The sequence below is a fragment of the Zootoca vivipara genome, chromosome 1 (assembly GCF_965207765.1).
Source record: "Zootoca vivipara chromosome 1, rZooViv2.hap1.1, whole genome shotgun sequence".
Classification (NCBI taxonomy): Eukaryota; Metazoa; Chordata; class Lepidosauria; order Squamata; family Lacertidae; genus Zootoca; species Zootoca vivipara.
Window position 1 is genome coordinate 119079165 of NC_142582.1, and position 12432 is coordinate 119091596.

Here is a 12432-nt window from a genome sequence, read left to right on the forward strand (position 1 = left end):
CCAACGGCAGCTCCCAAAGGCTTCCTTTAGATGTTAAATAGCATGGGGAACAAGGTGGAACCCTATGGGACCCCACAGTATATGGTGCTGAACAGTAGCTTCCCAAGCTACTTTCTGGAAACAGGTCTGGAGACAGAAGAGGAACCGTTGAACCAGGGGCGTAGCAAGGGCATAGGAAGCACTCCGCCCCGGGCAGCATGCTATCCTGAGGGCACCATGGCGGCTGCCCCCCGCCCACGCTGGGCGCCCTGCCTCAAAAATGTGCGCCAGCCCCGCCCCCGGTGGCAGAGCATGAAGCTACGCCAGTGTGTTGAACCACAGTGCCCCCAATCTCCATATCCTAGAGATGCTCCAGAAGGACACCATGATCAATAATATCAAAAGCTGCAAGGGATCAAGGAGAATGAGCCGGTTCATACTCCTCTAACTCTCTCCTGACAAATGTCTTCAACCAAGGTAGTTTCAGTGCCATGGTCAAGCATGAAGCCAGAATGGAATAGACTTGGAAGTTAAGTCCCGCAGTATTCATGGGGCTTACTTCCAAAGTGCTCCTGTAGCCTTCAAAAGGAAGCCACAAGTCCCAGTGTGCAAGCATATCCTTTCACAGCCTTGAATTTTCAGCAATTTGTCCACAATTCTCCAATTTCCTTTAATCCCAATACAGCAATATCCCTTTTCACTGCAATACTCCATTTGCTTGATTCGATCTCAAATATCACTTCTGGAACAAACACGTCATACAATGCATCGAACTAAAGCCAATCACTGTTTTAACTTGCCGAGTAAACCGTTATTCCTGGAACTTGACTTGGGAAATGAATATCTGCTTTAGATATATTAATTACACTTCTGCCTAGCTCTGTGGCTAGGTGTATCATTGCTACTTTTTTCCCCTCAACACTTAAAAAATCAGGGTTCCATAGTATGCTTTGAGAATTCTATTCCACTCATCTACATGCCATTATTACGATGACAAATGCTTTGCCTTAGTCAATTAAGCTTAAGCAAAAAATTACATGTAATAACTCTTCCATCTCCATTTCTCCACTCAAAAAAATCTATTCCCATGGGATCTAATTTCAGTCTCAATCTTTCGTAGATATTTTCTGCCAATCATTTTTAATGTGTTTTACTTATTCAACAAATAAGTGAAATGGCAAACTTACTTATACAATGTCTCTGTTTGAAATGAGGAAAATACAGGTTATATTTACAAACAACCTTCAGTTTGTTTTTCAGATGAGCTCCCAAAAAACTGATGCAAACTCTGGTAAGCTCTATCACTATCATTTCCCCAAAACTCCCCAGACAAAATGCCATCAGCTTCTGGACACTTTCATTTCCGTGCCCCATACTTCAATCGTTCCAATGCCTAGAGGTAGTATTCAACTAAATAACTTTGAGAGTGCAATGATTACTGTTAGCTTCCTCCCCTCTCCTTCCCCTAGATGCACATCCTGCATCATGCCTTGCTCCAGAGGACTGGGAGAACCCGCAGAACATTCACCTTAATACAATGTTGAATATAGCCTTATGGAAATTACAATGGTCACAGTCCCAAAAAGAACCAAACCCAGATTTACTTTTTAAATGCTGTTCTATAACACAGGGTAAATGTTTGCTTATTTATCGCCCCCACCTGCCCAACTTAGAAGAAAATGGTAACGATGCTGAGTGTACCTCAATTATGGATCACAACCCCGGCCAGCTGAAGACTGATTTTCAAGAGCTACAGCCCACCGAATGGCAAGATAGAACATACAACTAAACTTGAAACATCATTAGACAATACTTAGTCAACCATTCTTTAAGAAGCGTACAAGAACGAGGGTTCTTTACTCTCCCCAGGCAGCTTGTTCCATTCCTGAACGTCTCACATAAATGCAAACTTTAGACCCCAGAAGGCAGAAAGCCTATCAGTTAAAGAAGTATTAAAACCCCACAGGTGCTCACTTTCCCTGACTCCTGCTTACACAGGCCAGGATCCCTGCCTTCTCTGCACAAGGGGACATTGCATTTTAATTCCCCCTTTAAGGTTATAATAAAAAAAGAAGATTTACATTAATGTTCTTTGCTCACTCCATTACAAAATCAATAAATATTAACGTGTCAAAGTGTATGATTAACAGTGTATTGTTAAATCACTAGCATAAGCAAAAATGCCCCAATCTTTCAGAATGAAGCAAAAGAGTAGATTTGCAGCCAATGTACCAAGGAGCCCTGGAATTCCTTGGAAGTTTACCAGAGCCTCCTCAATCTGAAAATCAATAATGGTTGTCAAGCTTTTCTGCAAGTAAGCTCCCCTCCCCGTTTCAACCACTTGCAATGTGCAATAAAGTGCATATTGGGAGCATTCTAGGGCATATTCTCAGTTTGTGCGAGCCCATAAGCCCAGCTCTTATATGTGAACCCTAAGATAACTCCCAAAACCCTCTGCAAGACACAGAGGTTCCATGGCAAATACGCAAGTTGTGTACAATATTCCTTATCAGGGAAATAATTGTTGACAGGCCTCCCAGAAGGTAGAAAATGTGAAAAGCAGAGCAGTAACACACTCATAGGGATGGTCAGCCACAGTGCCCCTTCAAATGTTTGTTTGGAGGGCAGGGCGAAGGTGAGAGGTGACTGGGAGGCAACTTCAATACAGTACTAACAATGTTCTGTCAGAAAGTAGCAAGCAGTTCAGCCTTCTTCCAAGTGTTTAAGTACACACAGCTCTCAATCTTATTGTACACTCTGTGATTTAGCTTATTGGTCTGCTAACTGACTGAATTTTGGCAGGAGGTCTCTGCCAAAAAAACGAACGTTTTATGTTACATTTTATTAATCCTTTAAATTATTATCTTGTGTTTAAATATTGCAGTTTACTCTGTGCCCTGTAAATAGTACAGGGAACATGTGCTGATGGGTAGCTATATAAATATAGCAATAAATAGTAATAACTTTTTTTAAAAAAATAGCTTGTAGCACTGTCTGGTGAATAGTAAGAAAGGCTTGGAAGTAGGGAATAGAAGTTATAACAATACTTAGTATTTAAGTACTATTACACTCAGTACTTTAAGTGTTCAAAGCACTTATGTTATCTCGGTAGATAAATATTAACATCCCCATCTTTCAAATTCTGTGGAAGAGGCAAACTTTGAACCCAAGATTTTGGCGTTGACAGCTTAGTCTCCAAAGGCAGCTCAATACTCTTTTTGACCGACATGATTACTAGGTGCATGTTGTTATTTCCTTCAATAATCATAGAAAGCCTGCATGACATATACATGCCTTAAAAAGACCTGTGCATGGAATGCTGTGAACCCTAATTGGGACAATGCTGATGACTCTCAGCCTGCTCAACTCACAAGTTCAGAGTCAGCCTTGTAAGCAAAGCTATTTCTCAATTGGATTACCCCACTTTTTGGAATAGGGCCAGGAGAGACAACTGCCATGAGATGCCATGACAGACCAGTGATTCATATAGTTCACTATTGTTTCCTCTGAATTGCAGCAGCTTTCCAGGATCTCAGCAAGAAGTCTCTTTGCTAGCCGGGCTACAGGAGGTGTGACTACTAGGGAGCATGGAGAGAGACTGTAGCTCAGGCATCCCCAAACTGCGGCCCTCCAGATGTTTTTGGCCTACAACTCCCATGATTCCTTGCTAACAGGACCAGTGGTCAGGGAAGATGGGAATTGTAGTCCAAAACATCTGGAGGGCCAAAGGTTGCCTATGCCTGCTGTAGCTCATTAATCCAGGGCATGCTATGTAGGCAGAAAGTTCCATTTTCAATACTCCGCATTACCTTTAAAAGAGGGATCAAATAGCAGCTGACAGGAAAGATCTTTGCCAAAGACCCTGGGAAACTGCTGAGCTAGATGAACAAAAGTCTGACCTTGCAGAAGGAAGCTTCCTATGTTCTCCAAATCCACCTGCAACTCCTCCTGCCCCCTCTGCTGGGTGAACAGTTTTCCTTTTTTAAAAAAGCCTTTCTTAAAAGATGGTACCTCGGGTTACAAACGTTTCAGGTTACAGACGCTTCAGGATACAGACTCCGCTAACCCAGAAATAGTACCTTGGGTTAAGAACTTTGCTTCAGGATGAGAACAGAAATCGTGTGGCGGCGGCGCAGTAGCAGCAGGAGGCCCCATTAGCTAAAGTGGTACCTCAGGTTAAGAACAGTTTCACGTTAACAACGGACCTCCAGAACAAATTAAGTTCTTAACCTGAGGTACCACTGTAAGGGGAGACCAAATCCAAACGTGGAATAGTGGTTATGAGCTAGGAATTGGGAAGCCTCTGGTATGAATTTTGCCTGTGTCAAGAACTCACTGGGTGACCTTAGGCAAGGCACTCTTATCTCTGTCTCAGTTCCCAGACAAGGTAGCCTCAGGCTACAGGATCTACAGGGGGAGCAGATCCAGATGTAGATCTCCCCCCCCCTTGCTCCTGATGTAGTTCTTCCCTCACCCCTTCTTCCCTGTTGGGGAGGGGTGTGTGTTGGCATTTGGAGGGGGGATCTGCCTCAGGTGCCAAAATGCCTTGGCAGGGACGGAACTACATAAGAGGAGAATAATGGGCCAGTTGGACAATGGGTTGGACCCCTATGTCTTCTTCCCCTGCCCAAAGGCCTCCTGCTCAAAGGGTGAGCTGCAGGGGCACCTCTCCCCAGACTGCTTGCCTCTCCCACCCCCACCAGTGCTGGATTTACATATAAGCTAAACAAGCTATAGCTTAGGGCCCCACTGTCTTGGGGGCCCAAAAAAAATTAAGGAAAAAAACCCACCTTGATGTCCAAAATAGAAGATAAAAAACAAATAAAATAAAACCTACATACAGCAACAGTGTTTTATGTTGTGTAGGCTCCTATGATGTAAGTAATGGGCCCGGCCTGCTAGCCTGCTCCCTAAAATATCACATATTTTGTTATGTGCAAATTGCTTTAGTAGCATAAATTACTACACAACATATATTCAACACAAAAAAACAGCGACCATTTGGTGTTGACAAAAGACAGCTGGACATATAAAGGGCCCCATTACCTTCAGTAGCTTAGGGCCTCATCAAACCTAAATCCGGCCCTGCCCACCTCCCAGCTCCTCACCTGCCTACGGAGACAGCAGCTTCTCTCAGCGCCTCTGGAAGAAGCCGCGATTCCCCTTTGCATCAGCCAAGTGCGTCGCTCATCGCCGTCCGGGCGGGAAACACGCGCCTCGACCCGGAACCACCGGTGAAGAGGAGCGAGAGAAGGCAGCTAGGCCCATGCCCAGCAGGGAGGAGGCGAGGTTTTCGGTGAAAGCCGCGCCGTAAGCCGAAGGGGGCGAAAAAACGAACGAAAACACAAAACGAAGCACGTCGGTGAGGGGTCAGGCATGGAGGGGGGACCGTTCGACGCCGGGTCGAGTTTCCTGGGGGGAACCGCCTGAGCGGGAGGACACCTGCCCACGCTGCGAAGCCGAGCGGAAAGCACCGCGGAGGGAGGCTGCGTGAGGGCGGTGTTACCCTGAAAGGGTTCCCCCGGTGCAAGGAAACCGGTCCTGGTCAACTTCTTGGCAGACGTTGGTCGCAGACAGTACAGGCGGAGCTGCTTCGCATATGGCACTCGGGCCGCTTTGAAGCGGGGGAAAGCAGGTTTTTTTTTGGCAAAGTACGTTCTCAAAGCGCCCCTCTTTCACAACTCTTGTTACTGTAGCTGAGCTTAATATAGTTGTAGGAAGCCTTGCTACAGGACTTCCTTGTAATACAGGCGCACAATTTCCCCCCAAGTGTACGTATGTTTGTTTGTGGTTTTTTTGGGGTCTAATGGGAAACACAGGTTTGATACAGATCGAACAATTCTGCTAGTTTTATACATTGGGGGAGGGGGGAGGGAACGGTATTTGGATGTCACACTCAAGTTTTCCTTCTTCTTGGTGGTGGCATATTGATAACAGAATTATCTGCAGTCGCTAGCTAACAGGAAAACGTGCGCTTTGAAAGCTAAGCTGTCCACAACATTTTAGAGAATGTACCAGTTCTACAGAAGTGGTTTGGCCCTTGGAAGCTGCTGTTTTGCAGTTTTTTGTTTTTGTTTTAAAGTGTCCCTGGCTTCCAACAGATACATATTTCTTGTCATGCTCAGTTTCATTTAGTGTTTATGTATGGAATTGTTAAGAGCTGTCCTTGAAAGGTTCAGCTGTAAAAAAAATAGTAACAATGTGCTGCAGAAGGGTGCTACACTAATTTTAGCAGCAGCACATTCTCCATTCACTTATCTGTTCATAATTGATACATTATTAATGATAAGTTAAAAAACAAATGGTCACACATAGTGTTGAGCCCACTGCAAATTCATTAAGCAATATAGTCAATAAAATGCATCTGTTTTATTTATTTATCCGTCCGTTTTATTATTTTCCAGTGATGGTTGGTCCCTGCACTTGCTTTTTCAGAAAACCAAATGTAGCGGGGAGCACACATACATTCCCTTGCTCATTATGATACAGTTTTGCTGCTGCGAACACTAAAGCTAGCTGGCTCTCTGATTAAGTACTTTCTCAGTAAATGTTTGCAGTTGCAGAGAGCCAGTGTGGTGTAGCGGTTAAGAGCAGTAGACTCGTAATCTGGGGCAGCATTTCTCAACCGCTGGCTGGTGTGCCGCGACGTGCGGCGACGAGAAGGGCGATTTGCATTGTCACGTGCCTGGCAGCCGCCAATAAGCAGCACTGACCCGCCGGAAAGGAAGCCGGCCGGGTCACGACGCGGAGCGAGCGCAGCTCTCAACAGCCACCACCACGGGAGGGTGGTTTTAGACAAACTTAAAGAAGCTGGCTGGATGAGCTCAACCTGAAACCTGCTGAGCAAAGGATTGTGCTGGCAGAGAAATCAGCGGCTTGTGAAGCCTTATTACAGGAGATTGCAACCAACACAGCAATTGGCAAGTGTTTCTTACAGTCATAATTATATAGTCAATATAGGGCGGCACAGAGTTAATTTTTTTTAACTTTTTTAATGGTGGTGTGCCTCGTGATTTTTTTCATGGAACAAGTGTGCCTTGGCCCAAAAAAGGTTGAGAAACACTGATCTGGGGAACTGGGTCCGAGTCTCCGCTCCTCCACATGCAGCTGCTGGGTGACCTTGGGCTAGTCACACTTCTCTGAAGTCTCTCAGCCGCACTCACCTCAAAGAGTGTTTGTTGTGGTCGAGGAAGGGAAAGGAGAATGTTAGCCGCTTTGAGACTCCTTCGGGTAGTGAAAAAGCGGGATATCAAAGTATGAAAATATGCTATGTTTCTTTGACTGAAAAATGAGTTCTTTAAAGTGAATTTCCTTAAATTTGTAGCTTTTCATCGCAGAAGCTTTTCACTGTTTATGAAGATCTAAAGGGAAAATTTAGAGAATTCCGTTGCAGTTGACTTGATGAATCCCTCACTTGTTGCCTACGAAGATTCAGACTCTGAGACAGAGGATGGGAAATCTGAAGATGCCACTGCCAGGGGAATAAATGTTACAAATTCTGCTATGACTGCTGCTCAGCCTTGTGATGGGATAGTCAAAAATTTTGATAGCACATTCCAACCTGTGGAATACATGGGCAGTTCCAGGAGTAACATGTTTCATGAAGATACTCTTCTCCAGCACCTAAAACCTAATAAAAAGTATATGGCAACCACACTTCCTAAGAAATTACAGCCTGATACACCTAGACTACTTTCTGCAAATGAGAGTTGCTCTCAGAAGAGGCCCTGTGATTACAGCGAAGTTACTATACAAGGGCTGAGACCATATATTCCTAAAAGACTGCGGCAGGAAAAAAATCCACTTCTTTGTGAAGCTGAAGACAGTGGCCAGAGCACAAGTTGTGCATCCAAACTTGATACAGCAGGAGAACAGATGCCCTTTAATACTTCCCAATATATTATGCCATACATAGGTTCTAAGTATGGGATAACTGAAATTCCTAGGAACCTGGTATTTCAGATGTCTGATCACAGCGGTCCAGTTAATGTGGTCCAGTGGTGCCCGGTGCAGAAGTGGAGCCATATGTTGCTCTCTGCATCTATGGATAAAACTGTCAAGGTAATATGTTGAAGAGTGAATGTGTTTGTGTCTTGTTTATAAAAAAATAGCATTTTTCCCCCATAGGCAAAGAGGTGGGAATCTTATCAGTTTCAAAAGTCTCTAGTGTGTCCCTGTGAGCCTTTTTTCCTGCGGAACTGGCAGATTCATGTTGAAATGTGTAGGCACCTGTCTGTTATGCAGTGCAGTCTGGATTTACTCTGGCAGAGATTATGTATTGATGGAAATTATGGACTTCTGTACTGCCTGTGAAATCGGATTTCTGCAAGTTGACGGGGTGGGGGAAAGTGTAGACTCTGCTGAACTCTGACACTAGTTCTAGTAAGTCAGAGAGAAGCTGTAGATCAGGCACCCCCAAACTTCAGCCCTCCAGATGTTTTGGACTACAATTCCCATCATCCCTGACCACTGGTCCTCTTAGCTAGGGATCATGGGAGTTGTAGGCCAAAGCATCTGGAGGGCCGCAGTTTGGGGATGCCTGCTGTAGATGGAGCTGGTGCATTGTTCCTTTTAAAAAACTAGAGTATTCCCCCCCCCACACACCTTCTTAGTTGTGGGGAAATGGGAGCAGCAGAATTCTCAGTGCTCTTGCAGGAGACCAAGGAGTTCTATATTTAGATTCAAAGGAATCTAAATATAGCACCTGTGATGCTGCTGATGGCAGCAGGCGCAACATGGCACACTAAAGTCCCTCCTTGCCCTCTGATCTGGCCTCTGGTTGGCTATATGAGAGCGCCTTCAAACACTCAATTTCCCAGGTATGGTAGTGGCTAATTGGCAAGTGGTAATGGTAGACAGGAACACCCACACAAGAGGAGCCAGCTTGTGTGTGTAGTAGACAGTGCCCCTTTGCTTGCAAAAAATAAAAAATAAATTCCAAGCTGTCATTTGCTCTTTGAGACAGGGGGAATCCAGGTGCATGTGTTTCTTACTGCCACCTGCAAGGAAATAGTAGGTTGAAGAGGCAAGGCTTTCTATGTCCCTGTGCTGGTTCTCCCAAGTAAATTGGAGCTTCTTGCTATAATTGCACTGTTTATTGATAGGAAAGGACTGAGGAATGAAAAAAAATGAAGGATAACCGCAGCTCTCCCAATAACGTTTTTATACGTGCTGCAGGGAAACAAAAGGAAAAATGAAGAAAGTCCTACAAGGAGAAATCAACAGGTGATAATTTTAGGAATTTTCCATTACTGACTTTCCATGTAATATATTTTGTGGCTTAAATTCCCTTGTCTGGCAACCTGGTGCAAGAGAGGGCATAAGCTGAAATAGCTAAGGCTGCAATATATATTTTTAGGCAAGTGGAGTAGAGCCAGTGTTGGGATCTTGAGGCTTCCCGGGAGTTTAGGTTTATCACTCATGATTAATACAAGAAAAAGTGGGATCAGAGCACAGGCATAGGATATGATTTTACATAAAGAGCCTGCTGTATGGGGCCAAAGACCTCTAATCAAACATTCAGTACTCACAGATAACAACCAGATCCCCACAGGCAGGACATGAGTGCAATATTACACTCCCCACTTATGACTCCCAACAGTTGGTATCATAGGCATACTATCTTGGCAGGGGGTTGGACTGGATGGCTCTATGATTCCAACTCTATGATGCTATGATCTCTGATGCTGCAGGTAATGTACTGTATGGCTATCAAGGCAAGTAGCTGTTGATAGCCTGATTCCATGTACTTGTCTAATCCTCTTTTTAAGCCTCGCAAGTTGGTGGCCATTACTACATCTTGTGATAGCAAATTCCATGATTTAACTATGCACTGGGTGAAGAAGAACTTCCTTTTGCCTGCTCTGAATTTGAATTTGTAGGGACATGATTCCCAAGCGCTGTAGCTGTCATGCCTACTGTCAGACATCCAGCCCAGTAATGTCTGTTCTGATTTGGCAGCAACTCTCCAAGGTCTTAAGTTGAGATCTTTTTCATACGGTTCATCTGTTCCATCCCCGATACCTGAGATCCTTTAATTAGCGATGTCCTGGTTTAGTCCTTAACATGCTGCATGCAAACCATCCTGAGAGGCTATCCTGAATTACTCCCCATAACTGTTTTCTTTCCAGATATCTCACTGTACAAAGTTGGCTAGAACAGTTGTTGTTCATTGCCCCCACCTGCAGTCAATGTTCCATTTGCTATTTCAGTGGCTTTTCCCAGACTCCATATCCCTGCACTGTACCCATAGAAGTAAGCATAAGGACCCCTGACCATTAGGTCCAGTCTTGACCGACTCTGGGGTTGCGCCGCTCATCTCGCATTATTGGCCGAGGGAGCCGGCGTACAGCTTCCAGGTCATGTGGCCAGCATGACAAAGCCGCTTCTGGCGAACCAGAGCAGCACATGGAAATGCCGTTTACCTTCCCCCTATTTATCTACTTGCACTTTGAGGTGCTTTCGAACTGCTAGGTTGGCAGGAGCTGTGACCGAGCAACAGGAGCTCACCCCGTCACGGGGATTCGAACCACCGACCTTCTGATCGGCAAGCCCTAGGCTCTGTGGTTTAACCCACAGCACCACCCGCGTCCCAAGTAAGCATAGCCAGCTGCAATAACTCCTCCGTCCACTTTTGTGTTGAAACAACTGAGCCTCAAATCCTAGAACAAAACGAATTATTAAAAAAGAGGAGGTGAGCCCCCCTGTGTCATACAAAACTTCTAATTTGGTTCTGACTTTCTGAGACTTATTCCGAGACTTACAATTTTCCAAAAAAACTCCTTTCTTTGAATGGATACAAATGACTACTCATGTCAGCCTTATAATTAAAGTACTTAGATGCTTCTTAGGTTTGCTGTAATGACGCTTGCTATGCATTGTAAGGTTTTAGTGGCAAGTTTATGTGGTGTCCTCCTGCTGCTAATTCTAGTTCTTTACATCAGCGGGTGAATAATCTGTGTTTTGCCGTCCTTAATGCCTCATTTCCGGCTTTTGCCAAAAGTACTTAGGCTGTCACAAAGGGATATATGCACACACCACTTTTTCTTTGACTGACGTGAGGCTTTGCTTTCTTGCACTGCTTTTCAATTAACTAGAGGAGATAACAGTGAGACTAGAAACCACGAACACCATCTACTTGGTATAAATCCAGAAACATTTATTTTATTGTATGGCTTGGGTCCAGGCTACCTGAAGGACTGTATCTCGTTATCTGTGAGCCTGCCTGGGCTTTGAGATCTTCTGGAGAGAACTTTCTCTTGGTCCTACCACCTCACAAGCACATTTGGTCAGGATGCAGGACAGGACATTCTTGGTGGCTGCTGCCAGATTGTGGAACTCATTCCATTGGGAGGCTAGGCTGGCCTGCTCTCTGCTATACTTTTTGTCAGTAGTTAAATACTTTTTTGTTCCGACTAATTGGCTGTTGTGGCAGGAGGGTGGATGTTCTACTTTGTGTGTGTGTATGCACTCATAAATGTTTAAATTCATTTGCTGAGTTTTTATGCCACTCTTCTGAGTTATTGTCCCCTGAGTTGGCTCCCATCAGTGACAGAGAGAGAGAGACAGGTTCTGCAGTCAGGCTTGCTAAAAAGACAAGGCATGCAAGGGAAGAAGAGGTATGGCTGTCTGTGGCCGGTGGTAATCGTATTAAGGTTCTGGAGCCCATTCAGGTGATTTGCACCAGTTGTCCTTTAAAAGCTGGTGGTCTGTTGGCAAAATAGTTTTGATTTGGTGAAGTCGTACACCAGGCATTCCCAAACTTTGGCCCTCCAGATGTTTTGGACTACAATTCCCATCATCCCTGACCACTGGTCTCATTAGCTAGGGATCATGGGAGTTGTAGGCCAAAACATCTGGAGGGCCACAGTTTGGGGATGCCTGTCGTACACAGTGGTCTCTACAGTTTCCTCATAGCAGTTAGGCAGCACATCCTTGGCTGTCCAGCCCCTCTTTGAAATCAGAAGCTGGGCACTTCTGTTGGGTCATTCTCATTTGTATCAAGGGTGCGATCACTTCTTGCATCACATCCTGTGGGCTACAAACATCCTAATCATAATTGCCCAAAATTGCAATTTCTAGACAAGAAAGAGCTTAATAATTTGTCAAATGTACCAGGCAATGATTTGCAGCGATGCTGTTTCATTTCAAAGCCGCACTAAAGTGCTCTCTTGAACTGGTCCTCAGCCTCCTCTTTTAAAATGCAGATTGGTAAGTTCAGATGAATAGAACATTCATATTATTTTAGTAAGTTCCAAGGAGAGGCCGGCACTCACAATTAATCTCCTGCTGAGGAGGCAGAGAATGGGAATTATTGGCTAAAACGAATAAGCTCAAGTGGCATCCAGTGTTTATGGTATTGTAGAGTTTTAAAAATCAGTATTCAGTAGAGCTGTGAGTCCTATTGTATGCTAAACAGTCATTGAGAGCTATTTCATTGTTTGGAGGAATAAT

At 44.6% G+C, this 12432-nt stretch overlaps 2 protein-coding genes across 4 annotated transcripts in view; one reads left to right on the forward strand and one right to left on the reverse strand.

Annotated features, from left to right (window-relative positions):
- Nucleotides 1-5161, reverse strand: part of WARS1 (tryptophanyl-tRNA synthetase 1) — a 24817-nt gene extending 19656 nt beyond the window's left edge. Inside the window, exon 1 of one of the 2 annotated variants that reach the window (XM_035105890.3) lies at nucleotides 5088-5161. The gene's annotated coding sequence lies outside the window, so the exon portion shown is untranslated. Of the gene's footprint in view, nucleotides 1-5025 lie in introns of both variants that reach the window. The other variant, XM_035105908.3, reaches the window with a different exon arrangement.
- A 40-nt stretch (nucleotides 5162-5201) lies between these two features.
- The window catches only part of WDR25 (WD repeat domain 25), a 99098-nt gene continuing 91867 nt past the window's right edge, over nucleotides 5202-12432 (forward strand). The window contains exons 1-2 of one of the 2 annotated variants that reach the window (XM_088655509.1): nucleotides 5202-5341; nucleotides 7304-8040. In XM_088655509.1, coding sequence (XP_088511635.1) covers nucleotides 7381-8040 — 660 coding nt within the window. In that variant the 5' untranslated portion in view covers nucleotides 5202-5341; nucleotides 7304-7380. Of the gene's footprint in view, nucleotides 5631-7303; nucleotides 8041-12432 lie in introns of both variants that reach the window. The other variant, XM_035105876.3, reaches the window with a different exon arrangement.